The following is a 23,656-nucleotide window of genomic DNA, read 5'->3' as shown; positions in this document are numbered from 1 at the left end:
TGTGCCACCAGGGAAGCCCTCTTTATTATTTTGAATCCTTCTATTTTCCTTTCAATTTATCTGCTTCTTTGTGAAAAGAAATGATAACATGTCTCTTTCTAGTCTTATGTGTCCTATTTTCTGTTGAATTAAAATTTAATGTCAAATTCAGAAATAAAAACATACAAAATTGGAAGAAAAATATCTTTTTAAATTTGTCAATGTCTCTTTCATGGGAATGACAGTGCATTTCAACTACCTGGCAAACTGTGCTCTGTGCTTTTCAACCTGTTTCTGAAAGGGAATAATGCAATGTAGGTAAAAGCACTGGTGTTGCCAAAGGTCAGCGTTTCTTTATTTATAACTGTCAAATTATGTATGGTTTACCTTACATTTAAACAGCAAAACCTACTTATTTTTATTTTATGCTTTTTCCTCACAATGTTAAAACATAGCTCCTATAGATAACTTTCCAAAATTAGATCAAAATTTTTGATATACCAATTTTTGATGTATTATTATTTCAATACTAAAGGCATAAAGGAGGACTTTTAATGTTTTGAAATTTCTTTGTATTCTATAAAAAGTATAATTTTGTTTCTTTTAATTTTAAACTATCTTTCTAATGAAATATACTGTATAGATATATAAAAAATGTTAAAGCTCAAGAGTCTAATGAAAATCATTACTGAATATTTCAATTAATGCTTCAATTCTTAGATTAAAGTCAACAAATGTGTTTTAAGTATTCTCTATGTTAGGATTCTTTTAGGAAAACAATAAATATTTGCTTTCGCATACTGTTCTTGGCATACAACGTGTGTTAAACATAAAGTTAGGGAAAAGTTCATGTAGTTGATATTTCTTTTTGTTTGTTTTGGTTTCTTCAGAGTAATAAAACATGCTATGAACAGCTCAAATTCTAAAATGAATATATCATGTGAAAAGTCAACAAAAAGGGTAAAATGACTTAAAGATTCATATTCTAAAGCAAACTATGATTCTTACACAAAAGTCAGCCATACAAGTTTGTCTGTTAATCTGTGTAGAGAAGGCCGGACACTTGTGATGAGCTCATTTTTATAAAATGGCAAGTTTAAAGAATATAATAGGACACATTTAATTTTAAGTGGAGCAACAATCTTCTATGTCCGTTGGGACGCACCAGATGTAACTGGACTTCTAGTTTATTTTCATAAACCTTAATACTTTTTAAAAATTGGCTTCATACAGTTTGTATTATTGTCAAACAATGAAACATCAGGTTCAAATTTTTGCGTTTCAATTTAGGTGTTCAAAATCATTCCATTGATGTCTTTCAAATATTAATGGGAGGAGTACCAGCAAAGCAGTACTTTAAATTTCAAAATTATCTAAACTTCTAGGAGAATAGATTTTTTTTTAATATGAGAGAATTGGATGTACTCCAATCTAGTTTATTTCATGCCAGCAACACTCTTGTTTTTCTAAGATTTAGAGTTGTTTCAAGCAAGATCCTTGTAGGAGAAAAAAGTCTCTTATTTTCTTTTTTATCAAAGCTGAGTTTCCTCCCGAGAATCTTGGCCTGTGGTGTTGCAGATGCTGTTTTTTCGACTGGGTTCACCATTTGGTAGGTAGGCCAGTGGATCGGGTCGGATTAAGTATCTAAGAAAAGAAAACAAGGCAAATAACTGTAATCAAAAAAACTAGTTCACATTGACACTTTAGATTGTTACTTTAAATTTATTTGTTCAGTGTTTAAAGTTACTGAAACTTGTCTCTATATAACGTTGGTGGAAGGACTTGCTGTTTATTTGGCAAGGGCTTGTAATAATTCTACACCTAAGAAAATTATCAAGATGAATGTAGAATCATTATCTTTCAGTTAGGATACATTTCACCACCTCCATCTTTTCAAAAGTTTATGTTTTATTTTAGTATTTTGTTGATTTATTATTCTTTTCTTTGGCTATTTTTCTATCAAGGATACCTAAATCCTAGCCATGATTATATTAATCAACTGCTCTTAGTGTTATTTTTATCATTCATAAATAAATTTGACCTACATTATTCTATAGGCTTTTTAAGTTAAATATTCTATGATTCTATAAAATTAATGATTTCATAAATGCTCTGGAGGATATTATGCCTAGATAATATTTTAATTATTGGGAAATTTATTAACCTAAAATTCAGGTTATGCTATAGTAAGAAATTGGACAAAGAAAATAATTCTCAATTCATTCTACTAGTAAATAGGAAAATGTTCACCTGCCAAACTCACACATTTCAATAATGTTAGAATTTGTTTCAAGAGAGATGTTTTACTTCAGACCGTCAAGTGACATGAGCGTCCGTTTCTTGAGCGTGTCTGGACTACTGGGCTAGGTCCTGGGAATACAAAAAACCATACACTTCTGACCCCTGCAGAGGATTAACAGAGCGTAATTTATGAAACAGATGGAAAGATTAAAAAGAAATTCCAAACAACACAGAAAGACAAAAAGAACAACAGTGAATGAGGGAATAGTTTATTGAGGAGGTTGGATTGATGGCTTTCCAGGCTTAAGTGGAGACAAACGGAGAGGAAATGGGACACAGAAAAGGATGCTCCCAACACGTTTAGAAAATGAGTTTGACTTTAGAGGACCGGTTAGACCAGGAGATGATGGTATGTAAATTCAGGAAGAAACATAGAAAGCAGCTAATAAAGGACTTTAAGTTTCAGGGTAAGTAGTTTCTATTTCTGTTCCAAAGGCTTCCCACTGGAAGCCACTGAGGTTTTGGAAGGGAGAGAAGGAAAGTAAATATATGTAATACAGCATTCTAAAAGTCTTGTTCAGGTGCAAATACAATTAGTGTTTCATAGTTTTATAATAATGTTCTGAGTTACAAAATAAATGGAGAAATTATTTTAAAAGCGGGGACTCTAATGAAGATTTGTACTTCTCCTCTTAAAAACCAAAGGAAAAATATTTGTAAAATATGTCCCTTAAAAGAGCAATTTCAAGCACTACAGTCTATTTTCTTGGATCAAATGAAAGTTGAGATTAGCGTCCTTGGATCTATTTATTAACTAGATTTTGTTATCCAACCACCTGCTTTATAATTACTTTGAATATCAATAGCATAGTAGATCAATGAAGAAAACTAACAGTGCACATTAAGCTTTTTAACCCCATATCACCTAGTGATTTATTGTTCTTCAAATCAAAGCATTGCTGCACCTTCATTTAAAATGAACTTTTGAAAGTGATTTTTTAGAAAAACATAAAAGGTATGAGTATAATCCATTATCCCCTAAATTCATTGATGTAGCTGCAAAATTTCCTTTCCCTATTATAATCACTACTAAAAGTATGAGTCTAATAAAATAAGTTTCTTAAATGCATTTTTTGTACTGCTTGTCATGGTAGCATATTTTCTTGCTCCAGTTATACTAAAATTTAATTATCTCGATGCAAAAAAACAGATCATGGAAAAAAAGAGTTTTTTTTTTTTATAGCAGTCAAGTTGATGTTTTAGCTTAAAACTAATAAAAAATAATAGCATGCAAAAGGCAGAAAGTTCCATGCTTATTTTACCTGTATATATTGTAACATCATATATTTTATTTTTATGTTTCAGTTTTAAAAAGTTTCAGGAATTATTTTGAATTATAAAATCTATCTGATGGAAGGATTTGTATTGATACATAGACTCAAAAGGTTAACACTATCTTCCCATGCCATCAAAAATAATCATGGAAAAGAATTATATTAGGCTTAAGGAATTTACAATTTGTTATGAAATAAAAATAAGGTAATCCCAACTTTTTAAAAAAAACATATATAGTCGATAATTTGAAAAAGAGACATATGAAAGTTGGGACTACAAGGTCAGATTTTTAAAAAATTGCCTGATTTTTTGGGTTAAAGGAAGAAAGACATGTGTAAATATGGACACAAGAAAAACAGAGCAGTTTTGTTGTATTACAGTCATATGCTGAGTAAAGTCTCCAGAATGGGCAGTTGAAAGCCAGGTGCATCACAAATAAGATATTTTCCTCTAGCTTAAAGTCCTCCAAAAATTCAGCATCCCCACTGGATATAAAGTTTGACAGCCGCCTTAAGAACTCTAGCAGCTGGAATCACCATTCATCAGATTCCCCCAAGTTCCTATACTCTAACCAGTATCATCAGATGGCAAAATAAAGCATTATTAAACTTGCTAGTTGTATCTTAGGTGACTTACAAAAATCTTTTCACACTGATTTTGGGTCAAAGTTACCCCTGCTGATGTATTTTCCTAAGAAGCCTTTGATGCACATTCATCTTTTTGCCCTAAAACTGAGCAGTACTCAGCAGGCCAATATTCATTCTTCTACTTTTACTTCTTTATGTATCGCTTTTATTCAAAAAATCATTCTCTTTTTGGTTTTATTCGTCTAGAAGGTGAAAAGTAACTAGTTTCTATATAGAACTAGCTTCTTTCCAAAGATTGGTACTGTATCTCTATATGCTTTCTAGACATTTCCACTTAGCACACTGAACAAGGTACCTAAACTCCAGCTCATCATCTCTCTTTTGTCCATACCCAACGACTGCTCTTTCCTGCTTGAAAAAGTGCCTCCCTATACTGACTTGTTTCAGTGAAGCAGTAATTTCTTTTGCAATCACATAGATTTGAAATCTGAAAGCCATGTGAGAGCCCTTATTTTCCAATTCCCAGACCGATGAACAAGTCTCACTCTTTGTCTCCATAAATTTACCTCCACAGGATCTTGTCTTTACAATCCATCATCCAGATGTTATGAGCGATTCTTATCTCCATCCTGCCAATCAATTCTATTGCTTTTTACAGAGCTCTTTTTTAAAAAATTGAACCCTCCAACCCCAGCCAAAATCTCCCACGAAACTGACAGCATCTAATTGCTGGCATATTACTAGCTTTAGTTCTAAATCACTTGCATGGATCCACTTCATGCTCTGCATCACATAATGTTCTCACTCTTCTTAGTCACTGACCTTATTATTTCCAGGTTATAGATAGAAACACATCCTGTGGACCTAACACCCACCAAGACTTGAATCTTTGGCATTTGTTTTATGTCACCAATACAACCTGGAGTTAACTACCCTGTGTAAGCAGGCCTTGGTGCAGCTCAGCCTTAGGACCATGAACCTCAAGCTCAGACTCATTAGGAATTTCTCACCTAGGTTTACACCTACAACTGTCAAAATGCCTTTGCTAAAATCCTGCTACTTTCTCGCTCATATATCCAAGTGCTGTCCATTGTCTATAAGGTTGAATATCAATTCCTTATTTTGTCATCTAAGGTCCTTCCAAAGCCAGGTTTAATATGTTGTCAATATTATGTTTAACTAATTAACAACAGAGATGTTAATACAAAGCTTTTACTCTGGTCAAACTAGGCTCTGTAGTATTGCCAGCTGGCACACATTATGCGATGCCCAGGCAGTGCATTTTCTCAAGCCATCTCCCTGTTCTGGAACAAATGTTCTGCATTTGTCCCCTCCTTTCTCTCCACCTGCACAAATTCCATCTACCCTGAGTGTCTAGTTCAAGTCCGTCGTCCTTTGTAATCCCTGTAGCTCACAATAATGGCTTCTCTCCTGAATTTTGAAAACCACCATCTCACTTAATCAATGCTTAAGTCATGTGACAAACTCATATATATACTGCTATTAAAAGTTTATGCTTAAATTGTAGTTTTGTTAATTAGAATGTAAACACTTTGAAATCAGGGAAAATGCCTTATTTGTTTCTATAGAGCACATTTTTAAGGCAACACTAGTACAACTGAACATGCATAATACATAGTTTTTGATGAATCAAATTACTACCATAGATCCTTTCCTAATAAGGGTTTTGACCAATTTTACCTTGGCTTTGAGAAACTCTCAGGTATTTCAAACTAGCTAGTGTGGGATATTTTAGGTTTTCCTTTGAGCTGATCTCTTCTTGTTCCACGTATTTTCTATTATTTGTCCAAATGTATATTTGCTCACAAAATATACAAAATTCATGCTGCTTTTTCCTTTTTTTTTAGCTCTACCATCCTACAATGCTTTTATATAGTATTACACACAGCAATATACAAAATGCACTTGTTTATTGAACACAAAAATTAGACTTTGATTTCCTAAGCATTTGTATCACAAGAAAGATAAGGGGCTATTATGGTGGAAATAAAAATATAAAAGTAAATAAATCAGTGGTTTTCTGAAAATACATGCCTTATGTGAGATCAACTTACACAACATCATTCAGCTCTAGTCTGGTATCTGGAGATGGGTTTATCAGGATGTAGGAGAGGGTACTTTGATGATCGTTCATTTCATCTAGAAGATAAATAAATGCCAAGTGTGTTATACCACTTACAGAAAATTACAGGAATTATTGTAGAGTGTCTTATCTTCAAACCATAGAGCTGTCAACAATAACTTGCTACAGCTTTGTCCACAGCAGGATTGTGTATATAACTTTGGCTATTTTCAAATTACTGCCACTGGAAATATCTGACAGGTGCTCACTTTCTGTTCCAATAGATGTTAAAAATAAAGTATCTAATTCTGTTCAGAACAACCACAGTTATAATCTACCTTGTAAGCTATTACACTGAAAAAGTATTCCTGTTAATGAAATAGCTAGACAGGATGTTTACTTAATTTATTACGCTTTAATAATTATGAAAAAAAATTGTGGTTATAAATGGCCATCCCAGATAGGAACATTCATATGGGAATTCTGCAAAAAATCATCTAATGTCATCGTGTTTAAAAAACACAACAGAAATGTACCTAAAAAGCACGAAGGCCCTAAATACTTTTGACTTCCTTACATGATATATCTGATATAAGACATGGTAATGTTCTTGCCAAATGCAAAGAATCCCGTGGAACAGAATTTAATTGTAAGTTTTAAGGGAAGTGTACCACGGGATCCTTTGTTTTTTCTCTAAAACAATACATATTTTAAAAATAAAAAGCTGTGCCCTTTAAGTTTGTCAATTCACTCTGAAAACATCATCAGACTTCAAGTATGGAGAACTGAACTGGCACTGAAAATGAAAATAGCTTTAGGATTGAGATTTTTTAGCTGCTAAGGCTATGAGAAGGTGTAAATATAAAGCCACGTGGACACATACTCAATAAATATTAATCTTCCCAAGGGTAAAGTTTTTAGGCTGGGAGGGCACTGTTTCAAATCCTGCTCTAGAGCCATAGTACTCATCTAGCCACTTCAGTTGCAGACAAGCTTGGTTCCTAAAAGTAGTCCTAAATTTTGCAGTTTGATCCAAAATCTAAGCATATATTTCATACTAATAGAGATATATCAATATATATCAAGTATATATCAAGATATATACTCAAGTAACTGCCTAAAATTAAAGATCTTTTTTAGGCCAACATAGCTGATCCTGATACTTTCCTACACTGGAAAATATGTATTATTTTTATAAAATAACATCTACCACTAGGTTTGACTAGAAACCTGTCACTTGACTATGAAAGACAGTAATTTCGGTTATGATCTTTCAAGTTGATATCCAGATGTACCTTATTCTTAAGTCTATAAATGAACATCCTTGTCTTACAAGGCAGATAAACTGCAGTATAATCAAACCCACCATAAGTTTGCCAGTAAAGCTATTATAATCATAATATTATCAAATTAATACTCAAATAAAGGAATATATTCGGTTGCATATCCCAGGGGTAGACACAAGGAATTGTATCCTGTCATGGGGATTAAGGTTGCCAGGCAAAATAGAGAATGCCCTGTGAAATCTGAATTTCAAATTAAAAATTAACAATTTTTTAGTATATATATATATATATATATATATATATATATATATATATATATATACCAACATACAGGTAACACGCTTATACTAAAAATCATTTGTTGTTTATCTGAAATTTAAATTTAACTGGGAATCCTATGTTTTTACTTGCTAAATCTGCCAATCATACCTGGGGGAGGGGGTGGACGGCTAATTCAATCAGCTGGAGCTTGGAATTCCAATGAATATATAGCGATGAGCTTACTCCAAATAAGGTGCAATTTCAACTCAAAGCATATTGTACTGGCAGAAGATTACCAGAATCATCTTTCTACATAAAAAGCAATTTTGACTTGCGTATTCTTTCTGAGAAATTTCCCCCTTGTGTGAATTTCCACAATAGCTAAACAAAAGAACAGAGGTTAATGGTGCATTCTGGAGACTAAAGCAGGATGCCCTGAAATGTGACAGGTCATTAGAAAATCTCCACCTATTTGGCTATGTATAACTCAATTTCTCATGTAAACAATGGCACTGTTGAAGTCTCTTATGTAAAGCAGTGAACATTATTGAACAGTGGCACTAGAGGGAAAACAATTTTAACAGATACCTTCTCAGTTAATATTGATACTCAACCCTTCTCCTTGATTATTAACATGATGTTGTACTCATTTTTGGTTCTGGGATGAGGTCAAAATCTTATTGGTGACTTGGTATGCCTGTTACAAATGTAAAAACTGTCTAGATAACTGAGAACTTTACAGAACTAGGTATAACTATCATGTCTGTTCAAGTAGATAGTTGGATTTTATCTTTCTGAAGATTTTCGTTTTTCCATGGACTTCAGGAATTGGAGCAAACATTTTGCTGATGTGCTCAATTCAATGATCCCATAAGGTTTATATGGAAACACGGGTAACATCGCAGTCAGAACTCATCACTCCTGGTCTTTCCTCACCCACCCCTCACTGACCTCCTCAGTGTTAAATTCACAGAATTAAAATAAATTGCTGAGCTCAAAGCTGTTCTCTCTTTCCTTCTGATGCCTGCCTTGCTGTAGGGTTCACCTTGTCTGCTTGTTCTCTGCTGTGCTGCTCTGTCTGGAAGTCCTACATTTCACTCCCTTTCACTTTGTGACTTTAAGAATTAGACAGTGAGCTTTTAAAAGCCCATTGTAGTCATCTATCAAAATCACATTCAACAATCTAGTTGTATCAGCCCTAAGTCTGGTATTTTTGTCTCTACCAGTTATTCCCTACATATTTTTTAGTTATTTCTGAATTCTGGAGGGGGAAATATGGTAGGTTTCCTGTATTTTTAAGACCCTATCATAGTAATCACCATTGGTGGTGGCAAAGACATGAATGGATTAAATCTCTTGGGACTTCCCTGGCGGTCCAGTGGTTAAGACTCCACGCTTCCAAAGCAGGGGGCGCGGGTTCGATCCCTGGTCGGGGAACTAAGATCCCACATGCCGGTCAGGCAGCCAAAAAAAAAAAAAAAATTGCAGATTGACCCTCCATATCTGTGGGTTCCATATCTGCAGATTCAACCAACTGAAGATCAAAAGGCTCTTTACCACAAATATAATAACATATTTAGCGAAGAAAATAAATTTACTTAGGAAAATTTGGCTCATGAACCAGAATCGAGATTTTATCTCCTACCCAGCAAAAATATCTACTAAGGAAATCTATTGTGAGGACATTCAATGTGTTCTTAATAAGCAATCTCTGATCTTGGTAAAATAAAAAGCACTATATCATTTAAAGTGTCTTATAGAAATTATTGTTCATCATTGACATACTTATCTTAATAAAACTATTCTTCTTTGAAAAGTTGAAATAGATGAAGTAGAATACTGAAAACTTTAAAAGAAATTTGAATCAAGTTAAACAACTACTAGTAGTGTTTACCAAGAAACTTCTTTTGTTGTATTAATTAGCATATGTAATTATTCAATTGAAATCTTCATATAGAAAATACTCTGCATAGAGTGTTTCAGGTAAATAGATCATAACAGAAAGGATATAGATGTATATTCCTATTGTTCTTACATAATAATTGATTGAGTCCCATTCCACACACATGAGTTTCATATTTTTGTTTTGTTTCAGTTTTTAAAACGTCCCTTTTGAAGTATTTTAAAAGCAGTTTTAAAAGAGGAGAATAAAATTTGATAAAATAAATTTAAATCTTACATGTATTTGTGTAGGTTTTGTTAAATGAGACTGCCAAAAACACACATCCATTGTGTATTGTTATCGGAGAAGCATTTCAAAGAATACAAAGGTATCAATGAAAAGCTCTGTTAAGATCAAAGACCCTGAAACCAGAGGGCTTGCATTGAAATCCTGGTTTCCCAATTATGCCGAGACCTTAGGCACATTACTTAATTTCTTAATCTTTCTCTGTTCAGTTTCCTCACCTGTAAAATGGGGTAGCAATAGGTTTTTCTCTTAAAGCTTATTATTAGAATTAAATGATAAATGAATAAGTATAATTTAACATTAATATATCAGAATAAATATACAGTTCTTAGAATCAATTCTGATCCAGAATATCAAGTGCTGTATAAAGGTTTCCTATTATCAGAGCAGGCAAATTCAATCCATAACTTGTAAATAATAATTGTACCTATATTGTGATATGAAGGTGTTGGCATGCAAAGATAGGGGAAGAAAAGTTTACAGACAAAGAACCCCAAATGAGAAAGGCTGAAATGATTGAGTTTAAGTTGCAGAAAGCAGGTCCTTGAGAATGGACTAACCAAGGAGGAGTTAGTTGGAGACAATGACAAAAGGGCAAGCTGGGTCCAGACCCTGGAGAGCTTTAGAGACCTTGATCAGAAGTTTGAATTTTAGTCTAAAGGCACAGGGAAGCCATTGAAAAGTTGTAAGGATGGGAGGTTTGGAGGCATGATCTGATTTCGTGTTGAGTATATCACTTTGGCTGCTCTGTGGGAAATGGACTTTGTGGGGGCTCAAATTTGCCCTCAGGGATAGTAGGCGAATAGTACAGAAGCCCAGGGGAGAGACGATGGTGGCTTGGGAGCAACGGAAATGCAGGAAATTTGGGAGGAGGGAGGGAAGGATGGACGGAGAGCTTGAGAGAGCAAGAGAGCCATATAGAGAGAAGGGGGGGAGGAGAGAGCAGAGTGAAGGAGGGAGGAAGGGAGGGAAGAAGAGAAGGAGATGTTTTAGGATGGACACCACAGCATATCTGAATGCTGATGGAAAAGGCAAGTATTAAAAAGGAAGAAATTGGTCTGTACCAGCGTGAGAGCATATTTTTTCTTCAGTGACACAAGAAATACCAGAGAAAATACTCTCCATTGCACAGTGTTTATCTCCCCAACAGGGTGCAGTCCAAACAACTGGTAATAGCACAACCTAGAGATGATTTCCCTTTCCCCTCACCTGAATTTCCATCTACATTATGTGTTATCCACCTATGAAACGGGTTAGTTTTTTAGTGCTGATTTAACTGGCTCATGTATTCCAGTTTAGTATCAAACTGTGTTTATGAGTACAACTATTTTGTTCATTTTACTGAACTTACCAGTGTATTTTCAGGGAAGAAAAGGTGGCTAGAGGTACGGATAAGAGAATAAATATATTTAACCACCTCTACTTAAAATGATTTTCATTACCTTTCGATAATTTGGAACTACTTTATGATACACAAGATAAAAGCAAGAAATATACTCTCTTAACCTCCCTTCATATAAACATCCAGAAATCAAGATGAGATGAAACAATTAGCCAAACAAGAAGAATGATATAAAGCAAAGCTTCAGAAATCACTCATTTTCAACTGTCATGAGCCTCCCCATCACTTACTAGCTTCATACACAAAACTAGTTACTTTAGACTCAATTTTCTTTTAAAATGGAGTATTTGATATTTCTTAACATTTAAAAATCTATATTACTACCTTGTATAAATGGTAAAAGACCAAAACCCCCTTGCTATTTTTTAATGTGATAGAGAATTCAAAAAAAGTGAATAATGTGTCTAAAAACATACTATTTCTTCAATGGTTCAGGTTCAGTTTTGTTTTTTTAAAATGCTTTCTCCACTGCCCACCCTCCCCTAAACAAGTATTGACCTTTAGAGCTATTAGGTGTCCCTAGTGAATGGAAACTGCTCAATAAATGCTAGTTTCTTTGAAAATACTGTTACAATACTTTACATTAAGTGATGTGGGCTGAAACAGTACAGATTGTCTGCAAAGTAACAAACACAGGTACACTTTAAAAAATAGAACATTAATTACATTCGCAAATAACGGGTTCAATATATTTTCAGGTGAATATTTCTAAATTTAAAACTATGATATAGCTGATAATCTGAAAAAGTAAAATAAATACACTTCTACACAGAAAGTCCAAAAGGTTTTGGAAAGACCTTATTTATTTTCATTTTAGTAGTTGGATACACTACTTTAAACTTAAAGGTACTTCACCTGAAATAGTATCTGAGATTGAAGAAAAATGTATTGAACATATTATCTGAACAATTTAAAAATAAGTATATAGCATGTTTTTCAGTTTTGCAGCTAACCTGTAGTACCACCGTATGACTTACCAGAGGCATTTTTATGATTAGTTTATAATCATAATTTATCACATGATATTCATTATTTTATTCTCCAATTTAGTCATTTAATAATGTTAACTGGGCATGATTGTAGTCACAAATAATTCTAAATCTGGGGACAGCAATGAACAAGATAGGCAAAGTCTATAGGTTTACCTTTAACAAGTTAACTGTAAACTTCCTATATGATTTTAAGCATATAATTTATCTTTGGATAATCATCATTGTTCTGTTTATCTCATAGACTTATTGGTAAAACAAAATAAGAAATTTACTAATTCGAAATGCACATTCAATGAGTTTTGATATATGTGTAGAATAGTGCAACCTCTACCAAAATTACAACATAGAACATTTCTATAATGACAAAAAGATCCCTCTTACTTTTGCAGTCAATTCCCACCTTTCACTTCCAACCCCTAGAATCACTGATTTCTAGGAACAATAACTCTGCTAAGATCTTACAGTGTGTTTCTGTGTGGCTTTTTTTCCCCTTTGTGTAATGTTTTTGTCAGGCATCCAAGTCATTGTATGGACCTACTTTAATATTAATATAGCCACTCCAGTTTTCTATGGATTTGTGATTATATGAAATATAATTGTATGCTTTTACTTTTGATCTATTTCTTTGTTAACATTTTAAGTGGGCTTCTTTTAGGCAACACAGAGCTGGATATTGCTTCTTTTAATCCAATCTGATGCCTTCTGCCTTTTAATTGAAATGTTTAGTCCATTTATATTTAATATAAATATAGTTGAGTTTAAATCTACCATCTTGCTAGCTGTGTTTCACTTGTCCCAGATGTTCTTTGCTCCTCTTTTCTTCTTTCCCTGCCTTCTTTGGATTAAATGAGTTTTTAAAAAGCTCTTCATATGATCATTCCATTTTATTTGCACTATTAGTTATTAGTTATATCTCTTTGATTTAGTTGTGTTGTAGTTTCTCTAGATCATGGGTTGGCAAATGTTTTTTTTTCTGTAAAGAATGAAATAATAAACATTTCAGCCTTTTCAGGCCATATGAGCTCTGTTTTACTTATTAAACTTTTTAAACTGTAAAATGAAAGCAGCCATAAAAAAATACAAAAACTAGCACGAATGTTTGCTTTTCTCCAAAAACTGGTGTGCCACGGTTTGCTGTCCCCTGCTCTAGGGTCTAAAATATACAGCTTTAACTTTTCGGTATCTACTCTTAAATAATACACCACTTCACATGTAATATAACAAGCTTACTACATTATACTTCTATTTCTTCCTTATTATCTGAGTTATTACTGCCATACTTCTTTGCTTCTATATATGCTATAAACCTTACAATGTTTGTTATAAACAGTAAATTATCTTTGAACAAAATTTTAAAAATAGAAATGTATATTTTACATGTGCCCACATACTTACTTATTTTTTTTAGATCTAACTTTACACCTGGCATCATTTTCCTTCTATCTTAAGAACTTCTTTGAACATTTTTTTTAGACTGCAGAGCTGCTGTTGACAAATTTTCTCAGCTTTTTTTCCTAAAACTGTCCTTACTTGCTTTTAGTTTAGAAAGATATTTTTATAGAGTATTAGGTAGACTATTTTTTCCAGTACTCTAAAGAAGTTTCCCAACTGTGATTTGGTTTGAGAAGTTTCTGACAAGAAGTTCGCTATTGTCCTTTTATTTGTCTCTCATTCAAGAAAAAAAAAAAAAAAGACTTCTTCCGCCAGCTTCTTTTTTTGTTTGTTTTTTTTGTTTCCAAAATGCTCTTCTGCCTACATGGAAACACAATAAGAGGTAAGTATACTGTGTTGTCCAGTTTCTTTTGATGCGTTTTATCATTGGCTTTTGGCAACTTTTTATATTGTGTCTTGACATTATTTTATTTGTTATATTTATATTGCTTGAGTTTCACTGAGCTTCTTAGATCTTGAATAGAGTCCCCATCAAATGTGGAAAAAAAATGTTAGTCATTATTTCTTCAAATATCCATTCTCTTCCTCCTTCTGGTACCAATTACATGATTATCTGATACTGTCCCACAAGTAACTAACAGTATTTTTTCAAGGTTTTTTTCTTTTCTTCTCTATTTTGCATTTTGGATAGTCTATTGCTATGGACTTATGTTCATTGATATTTTCTTCTGTGGTAGCTATTCTTATGTACATCCCATCCAGTACACATTTTATTCTGAATACTGCATTACAAATTCTAAACTCTAATAAGAGTTTCATATCTTCAATTTCTCTCCTTATTCTCCTGTTTCCCTCTACCACCTTAAACATATAGATAGCATTGTAATAACTATGTAATATTTGTGTTTTTTGAGTCTGTTTCTGTTGATTGATCTTTTTCTACTGGTACAGGTCATATTTTCTAATTTGGGGTCCACTTACATGACTTCCAGCCTGTAAAAAGCTTAACTCATTTGTTAACCTTTTCTCAGGTAACAAAGTTATATGCTAATTTTTTCCAAATCTGCACACACTGATTTATATTTTTTCTAGTTATTTAACTTGAGAGCATAAACAGTCATCATAATTGGAAATTTCTTCTTACTGTTTTAATGTATTTAGAAAGCTCATTCTTTTCTCTCATTGACTATTTATACTCAACTCATAATAAAATGTTGGAAGTAAAAAGTTCACTCAACCAATTAAATTTTTTTCTCAATGACAAAAAAAATATTTTATTTTATTCAAATGGCCACATTTTTCTTACACTTATGCCAAAACACAATACTTGAATTTCCAGTTGTAAAAATAAAATATATGTATATTTAAGTGCAATTAAGTTAACCATGGTGTTAAATTATGTAAAAATGTTGATATCATTGAGAAATTAATGTTCTGGGAAGGATATGATACAACTCCATGAAACAAAACTTTATAGTTTTATTTTAGGGATATATGGAAAATTCATTGCAGAAATAATTTCATTTACCATAAATCATTATCAGCTCAGCAATTACCTCCTTTGAAAGCTTCATTACTTTATCTATTAAGAAAACCATTGTTTCTTTCTATTAACATTCTATATACAAAATGAGATTAACATAAAAACCATGGATTTATCCTTCTGTGTCTGCCTGTCACCTTGTGAGAATGGGTCAGTTCTGGAAACATTAAATCGTCCATTTTCTAGAAATCTATGCTGGCAGTATATACTGATTGTTCATGTCAACACTATTGTACTAATTTATATTGGGAGATGGAAAATTATATATTTCAAAAATCAATAAAAATCCAGTGTCAATTTCTTTTGAAATAATAAATTGTTATTGAAGTCATTACAGTGATCTCAGATACTTATATTATTCCTCCTAAATACTAAATGTTGTAAAACACGCTAGAAAAATACCTAGCTTTGATGCCTTTTCCCTCTTTGGTAACTTGTTTCAGGATAAATTTGTAAGTAATCTTTTACTAGAAAAAGGTACCTAACCTATTGTTTAGAATTTGGAGGAATTTTTTATTAAAAGCCTATATGAAAATGGTCAATGATTTATAAAAGAGTCTAAAAATAGAAGTTGATGGTTTTACTATTACTATTACTGCTACTATTACTACTACTGCCATCACCATATATATCATACATTTGGGTGGGAATAACAATCCTTTCTTGTTATTTTTGCTTGCTTCTATCCCATAAGAAAGAGGATGATTAAGAATTAAGTCACCATATTAACTATAAAAAAAGCTCTTGGTTAACCCATCCATTATTTCAGGCAAATTATGAATTTACTTAACAAAGAAACTAAGGCTTCCTGGTGGATGTAATGAAAGCCATGTCTAACTAGAAGTTACTCTTTGTCACTTAAAAGGATTTCATTTTTTTCCCCCTTGGCATTCCCTCATTTACTAACAGTATGAAACGTAAAATAAACCATGTCAAAATCAGCTAGAATCTGTAGCAGCAGTCACACCAGGAACACTTACTTGCCGATTTATAATATGAAAATATATTCTATTTTATATAATACAAAATCTTATAATATAAATATTGAATATTAAAAATATGCATCATTCTAAGTGCTAATCATTTAGAGTCTGTTAACAGTTTTTAAGAATAGTTCTTAGTGACTATGAAAGCCAAATAGATTGTTGAAGAATAATGACAGTTATTAACAGAAAGAAAATAATAACTATATATTTGCAGCACAGTTTATAGACTGAAAAATCTTTTGTCACATGCATTCTATTATTTCATATCTCACCCCTTCAGAAGACCTGATTACCCTTATTTGATGGTTGAAGAACATGAAATTCAGGGACACAGTGACTTACCCAAGGACACATGGCCAGTTAGTATATAATGCCATGATCTTTGAGGTCAATAAGTTTTTAAAGTTATATCGAAGATGTTTTCAAACAAATTTCAATGAAAAGCAGGCAGAATTTGTAGATTCTCATGTTATTTAATTTCCCAAGACAGGCAGGTCCTCAAATTCTGTCTCCCAAACCCCTGGAGCCAGATGTGTACCAGAACTGAATTTTTTAGATTTAGAAAGTAATATTGGGCACATAATGTATTTCATGTAATACACTCAGTTGGGCCTAAAGCAACAGACAATTTCATATTTCTGTAGCAAACATGAATATTCACAATAAATCTGATAAAGGATACAAAGAGTTTCAAGAAGTTTGGATAAGGTTCAGCATTTATACAAGTTTTAGTGTCAAACCTGCTTAAAAATTCAGTCTTCAGAAATTTTGGATTTTAAAATTGCAAGTGAGGGATTATATGCCTGTTATCTCATTAATGTCTTTTGGGGGATAGGTATATGTTTATCTTAGTTAATACATGCACAAGCATTTATAGTATTTCAACCTAACCTGTAGAGATAGGCATGTCAGGAAATATTAAAAATGTTATCCCCTGGTTTTTAAGAATTACCTTTCCTTTGGAATTGAATACTATAAAAAACAAGTGAGAGGTAATCCATGCCTTCAGCAAGCATGGTTAATTATCAAATATTAATTTAGTGACTTTTTAGATTTTAAGCATTTTTTTCAGTGTTTCTTTATGATTCCCTATTATTTGAGATATAATTAAGTTTTTCTTTAAATAGTATAAAAATAACTTTTCTAGTCTATCACTTATAAAGCAGCATTGTTCTACAAGTTTGATCATTTGAAGTGATTTCCATGCAAACACTTAGTTGAAAGGTAAATTCAGAAAGAGGACAGAGAAAGAGGATCCAGGAAAGGATATTGCCGTAGATAGAGCAGGGAAAATAAGAATCCTTTGTATGTGACAGTGTTCTCAGAAAAGGGGTAGAGAAGGAGAAATGTGTGGAGAGTAAATGTGAGGTAATAATGCGCAGACATGGAATGTAATTAGTAGATAAAAGAAAGAACACAAGAGAAAAGGTGAAGACTAAAGGGTGTGTGTGTGTGCACGTGTGTGTGCATGCACGTCTGTGTGCATGTGTGTTTCTGTTGGGATTACGGGAAGGAGACCTGATTTCCTTGGAAGAGGAACTAAGAGAAAGGAAAGGGAGAAACATGAAAGATTAGGAAAGAGTGGGATTAGATGACAGAATCTGGATTTGAAGGAGCCAGGAAGAAGTAGGATTAAAAGCATGGGAAAAGAATCCTTTCTTTTCATCTGAAGCAAACAAGTTAATTATAAAATTAATTCAGAAGAAGAAGCATCCAAATATAGCTAGGCAAATATTGAAAAAGAAGAGTGCAGTGCTCCTAGCCCTACCAGATATCAAAGACTCCAATTAAAACTGTAGGTGTTTTTGTCAAAAGAGGCAGACAGACCATTGTAACATGACAGAAAGTATAGAAATAGACCCAATAACAAGTACAAATTTAGGATCTGCTAAAACAGGATATAAAAATCAATAGAATGGGGTGTGCATTTTAATAAGCGGTATTGTATAACTAAATATGAAAAAATATCTTAGATAATACAAAACTGTGTTCCCTTGCTCACCATATATACCAGGATAAATTCCAAACAGATGGGATATTTAGATGCAAAATGTGAAACCAAATAAGTAATGAAAAAAAAAAACATAGAAGAATTTCTCTCTAAACTGGAAGAGAGAAACATGTTTCTATTACTTAAAATTGATCAGTAATCATGCAAATGATTTAAAAATTGGATTAAAATATAAAATAATAAAAGTAAAGGAAAAAGACTAAGCTGAGAAAGGAATATTTGCCATTAATATCCATAGTTCTAATTTACCTAATACATAAGCACCTCTAAAAATATTAAGAACAAAAAATAAATCTATAAAAATTGGCTAGATATAAATAATTCACTAAAAATGGCTCTTAACCACATGAAAGGATGTTTGACCTCATCAGAATAAGAAGGCATGCTGAGAAACCACTTAAAAAAATCTATTAGATTGGCAAAACATGCAAAAGTCTAACAACACATTCTGTTGGCAAGGTTTTGAGAAAATGGTCTTTCATACTTTTCTGGCAGAAACGCAAAATCATACATATTTAAGGAGGAAAATTTTTCCAATAGCAAAATTTTATATATATATACACATTTAATCTTTAATCCAGTAATCTCACTTTTAGATATCCATCCCAAAGACACACTGAGAAAAAACACAGAAAGATGTAGGCATATGCCTATTAATTGCAAGACTTTGTAATTAGAAAAAACAGAAAGGACTAGCTTAATAGACTAAGATACATTTATACAATGGAGCATTAGGCAGCTGTAAAAAGAAATAAAAACTATTTCTATATTCTACTAAATCAGTGATCTCCAGGATGTACTGTTAAGTGAAAGAAGTAATGTGGGAAAAAAAAGAAAGGAACATATCATGCTACCATATATATTTTTAAATTTATAATTAAAAATGGAAGGATAAACCATAAAGTTAAAAAAGGTTACTCACGGAGGAGAAGGAGATTGTGTGGCAGTGACAGGGACAGATGTTAAATTTCTTTGAATATAACTTGTATTAAATATTTCTCTTTGGACTGTGTACATAGTTTACATAACTAAAAAACAAAATTAAATTTTACAAAAAGCAATTCTTAAACACTGAAAACAGAAATGAGTCTAAATTTATATCCAATTGATAGTATAACCACATCAAGAAGAACTTTTCCAAGACTTAGAATAGTTTTACTAAACATCCCTATTGGGCTAGTCTATAAAGTAAAGAATGCATAAAAATGCATTTTTAGCAATTATAGTGTTAATATTCACATTATATTATATTCTGAGACTGTTTTATATATACTGTGAAAAAATACAATATGATTTTTTATAATTCAATCATTTCTTTTGTTATTGACAAGCAGTAATCTAGGTGTAGGAAAAAGAAAGTACAGATATAGGACAGGAAAAGTTAAATAAAATCCCTATAGCCTGCATTTTAATTGTAAGTATCCATATGAACTGGTGAAATAGTTTACCTATCTATCTATCATCTATCTATCAACTGTCTATCTAACTATCATCTATCTATCTATCTATCTATCTATCTATCTATCTATCTATCATCTACCTAATCTTTTAGCTCTTGACTGAAAAACTCAGATAAAGTGACAAACACAGTAAAAATGAACATCTCTGAAACTTGGTTATAATCTTGAAATACCATTTCCCACTAAAAGAGACAGGATCCTTGGAGGGATGGCTTATTTTAGGTGGGGAGCATTTAGTCCTACAGAGAGCAAGGGAAGTCGATCACAGACAGTTGATGTCATGACAAAAGGACCCAGGAGGCTATTTGAAGAAGCTCCCACTGGCCAAATTTAGAACAACATGATGAATAATCTAATAACATACAGATTAAAACATATAAAATACATTTAAATCTAGGAGTTCATAATAATAACAAAAAGTGGTTAAAAAAAGAAAAGACAGGGAATAGAATAGGCCAACTTAGAGTGGAAATTCAGAGTCTAGGAAACTGCAGGACAGAGAGTGAGTTTCTTCAAGAAATAGATTGCAGTAGGAAAAATACAAAATGAGGGAAATTAAAAATGAGTTAACAAACTTGTCACCCATCTCCATGCACAGACCTTCATTAATCCTAATTTAAATAAAGTCTAAAAAATTTATGACATTTGTGAGGTCACTGGAAATTTGAACAAGTGAACACTCGATGATATTAAAATTATTTTTAAGTGTGAAAATGGTAGGTGGCTATATTTTTTAAACTAGTACTTAAATGATAGATCTACTATCTATATATTTCAGTATCTACTGAAATATATGAGGTCTGAAATTTACCTGAAATTAATATGAGACATGAAGGAAATTGGTGGGCGTATACATGGAAGAAAATAGGCCATGAGTTGACAATTGTTGAAGCAGAAAAATGAGTATACGTGGGTTCGTTATACTTTTCTTTCTACATTTATTCATGCTTGAAATTTTCTATATTAAAATTTTTTTAAATCAAGAATAAGACAGAAAGGTTAGTCTCGCGCAGAAAGGACACCTTTTCCTCTGAAGCTGCAAACATTCTGGCTTATTTTTAAAACACTCACCCTTCCACTCTTGCCATCATTCTCAACAGATGATTATACCTCTTAACTATCACGTGAAATATTACTCAACTTCCTGTCAAAATACCTACCTGTTTATGCATTTTAAAACAGTCATCTTTTCCTCACTTCCAAATATCTAAACAAGGGCTCCAACTGTGATATCTTTCCTATATTTTCTTTCAACTTCTCCACTGGTGGCTTAATCTTATTTAAACATGCTCTTACCTCTCTGACCTTAAAAAAAAATAAAAGAAAAATAGTCCCTCTTCCCTCTCTACTTTCTCATCCAGATTCTTCCAGATTTCTCACCTCTCCTTCACAATGACATTTCTTAAAAAACATCCACTGAGTCAGAGAATAGTTGTCTTTCAAAAGACATTTGCCTTGTCTTCCTAAATATTAGATTCAGGCCACTGAAAATGAAACATACTTGCTTGCCAATGGGACATAGTGGAAATGGTGTACACAACTACTTGGTAATACCTTTTAATTGAGGAGACAACCCTTTCTTCTCTGGTCTCTGCCTCCTTCCTCCTGGATGGAATTTCAACATACGTCTTGTACCGTGATATGACTTTGGCAATGGAAACAATAGATCATGGAGCAATAAGACAGAAGACTAAATTTTCAATATCTTGAGGTCCCTAATATATGAAATCCACTATATCTAGATCTTAATTCATCCTAACGCTACTCAAATCTGGCTTTCACACATGTTATCCAACTGATACTATCCTCACCAAGGTCAGCAATGACATATCACTATACTTTCTGCACTATTAATCATTCCCTCCCATTTCTCTACTGCAAAATTTCAACATTTTTTTCATATCATAAAACACATAGGACATACAACTTTATATTACATTGGGGTAGCAGACAAACCTGCTTATGACTAGAAGTGACCAGCTTCTGACCAACCCAGGCCCCACCTGGCCTTTGAAAGGTATAAAGAATCAATGTAACAATAAAACATGTAACCGACTGATAGCATATTATTGTACTATGACACATCTTTTGGGTAATTCAGTTCTAGACACTTCAGCCTCTTGTTTTATAAAGAAAATAATTCTTCCCTTAACATTCCAGGAATGTATTTTCTAGAGTTCTCTTGTAGTCCTTCACCTGGGGTTATTCCATCTACTTCTATGACCTTACTCAAAATCTATAGGCTGATGACTCCCAAGTCTATATACATATCTCATTTGTTCTTCTTGAGCACCAGACAGCAGAAATCTAGCCTCTTATGGATCATTATCCATTTGAAGTCTTCCAGGCACTCAAATTAAATGTATTATCTTCACCCCAAAGTATTCCTCTTCTTCTAAGCTCAGTGAATGTCACCACCATGCACTTACTTGCTCCAGCTAGAGCCCTCAAAAGTCATCTTTTGACTCCCTTTTCTCTCCTTTCTGTCTCATATCCAATAGGTCAAAAGAAATCTATTCATTCTCTTGAATCAGGTGACACCTACTCAAGAAAAATCAGATTATGACTCGTGGTTAAATCAATCATCATGCATTGTGTATAAAGCACTTAAAAATATTTCAAATCTGTAAAGCGCTACAAAATATTGACACTAATGTAGGAAAAATAAGTGGTCCAGTGGATACACAAAAATATATGGAGTCAAAAGTCACAAGTTAAAGGACTGACTTGAGTGTATACTAGGTTGGGAGATCCAAGTAAATCGTTTATATTTGAGACCCAGTTTTCTCATCTGTAAGCACTCCATTTGTTCATGCAATCAACATGCAGCTACTGGGTTCCTATGTCTCAGGAAATGTGTAATTGGTTTAGGGATACAAAGATTAAAGAATGAGTAAGACATTTCCTTTTTCCCAAAAAAAGAAAAAAGAAAGGCAAACATGTAAAACAATAATTGTCTCATAGCATGTATTCTGCTTGAAGCCAACATTGCCCCCAAGGGTGCAAAATGTGTTTGTTTGTTTGTTTTTTGAGGTGGGCAAAAAAAAATTACTTTTTTTATGTATAAAGCACAGACAGACACACAGTACTTAGACAGATACATGGTAGATCTGTGGGATTAGCTGAATGCCAGTTCTGGGCTAAGCACATTATTATTCATTATCCCATTTGTCCTTCACAACAAAACCTACAACATAGGTATTATTATTTCTATTTCAGAAATCAGAAAATGGCCTTGAGAAGTTAAATAATACAACAAATCTACCAGCTGACACTAGAATATAAATTCCATAAATGCAGAGGTCTTGTCTGAATAGGTCATTGGTCTATTCCGAGTACCTGGAACAGTGCCTGACACTAAGAAGGCAACCTAATAATATCTGTTGAATGGATGAATTATTGTGAGTTAGGAATAAATGGAGAAGTTCAGAGGCCCATGATGCATTAGATTCCAAATCCTGTTTTCATAATCGCTATGTTATTGGAGGGTCCCAATACAGGACTTAGAACGGATTGATGGATCTATGGGTAGATAGATGGATAGAATGGATGGAGAGAGAAAGAAGGAAAGAAAAGAGAAAAAACGGTGGACAGTGTCTGTTCTTCCTTCCTGTAAGAATTAGCATGAGAATTAAATTAATAGATTTACATAAAAAAAAAGAGAATGGCTAAATGTAAGGTAACTGATAGAAGTTTTATTAGCAATAACATAATATGCTTTCCTGATGATTCTCCCATGCAGTCAGTTCACGCATCTTGTGTCTCTCAGAGTCAAACTATTATTTGCCACACTGCCTTCAGGACCAGCCTGGGGTTATAATGTTCATGAAACACAGCTGGAACTTGGATGGATAATCACGTACTAGAACTTAAAAAAAAAAAGGAAAAAAAATACCTGAATAATAACTAG

The 23,656-nt window shown here is 32.9% G+C and overlaps 1 protein-coding gene across 1 annotated transcript in view; it reads right to left on the bottom strand.

The window, feature by feature from the left end:
- Positions 1-711: 711 nt before the first annotated feature.
- The window catches only part of KCNT2 (potassium sodium-activated channel subfamily T member 2), a 288,035-nt gene continuing 265,090 nt past the window's right edge, over positions 712-23,656 (bottom strand). The window contains exons 28-29 of the mRNA XM_029229997.1: positions 6,218-6,302; positions 712-1,623 (exon numbers count right to left, since the gene is read on the bottom strand). Coding sequence (XP_029085830.1) covers positions 1,512-1,623; positions 6,218-6,302 — 197 coding nt within the window. The 3' untranslated portion in view covers positions 712-1,511. The remainder of the gene's footprint in view (positions 1,624-6,217; positions 6,303-23,656) is intronic.

Source organism: Monodon monoceros, unplaced genomic scaffold, assembly GCF_005190385.1.
Source record: "Monodon monoceros isolate NGI ecotype Baffin Bay Population unplaced genomic scaffold, NGI_Narwhal_1 Super_Scaffold_18, whole genome shotgun sequence".
Classification (NCBI taxonomy): Eukaryota; Metazoa; Chordata; class Mammalia; order Artiodactyla; family Monodontidae; genus Monodon; species Monodon monoceros.
This window is presented reverse-complemented; position numbering and strand designations above follow the sequence as displayed.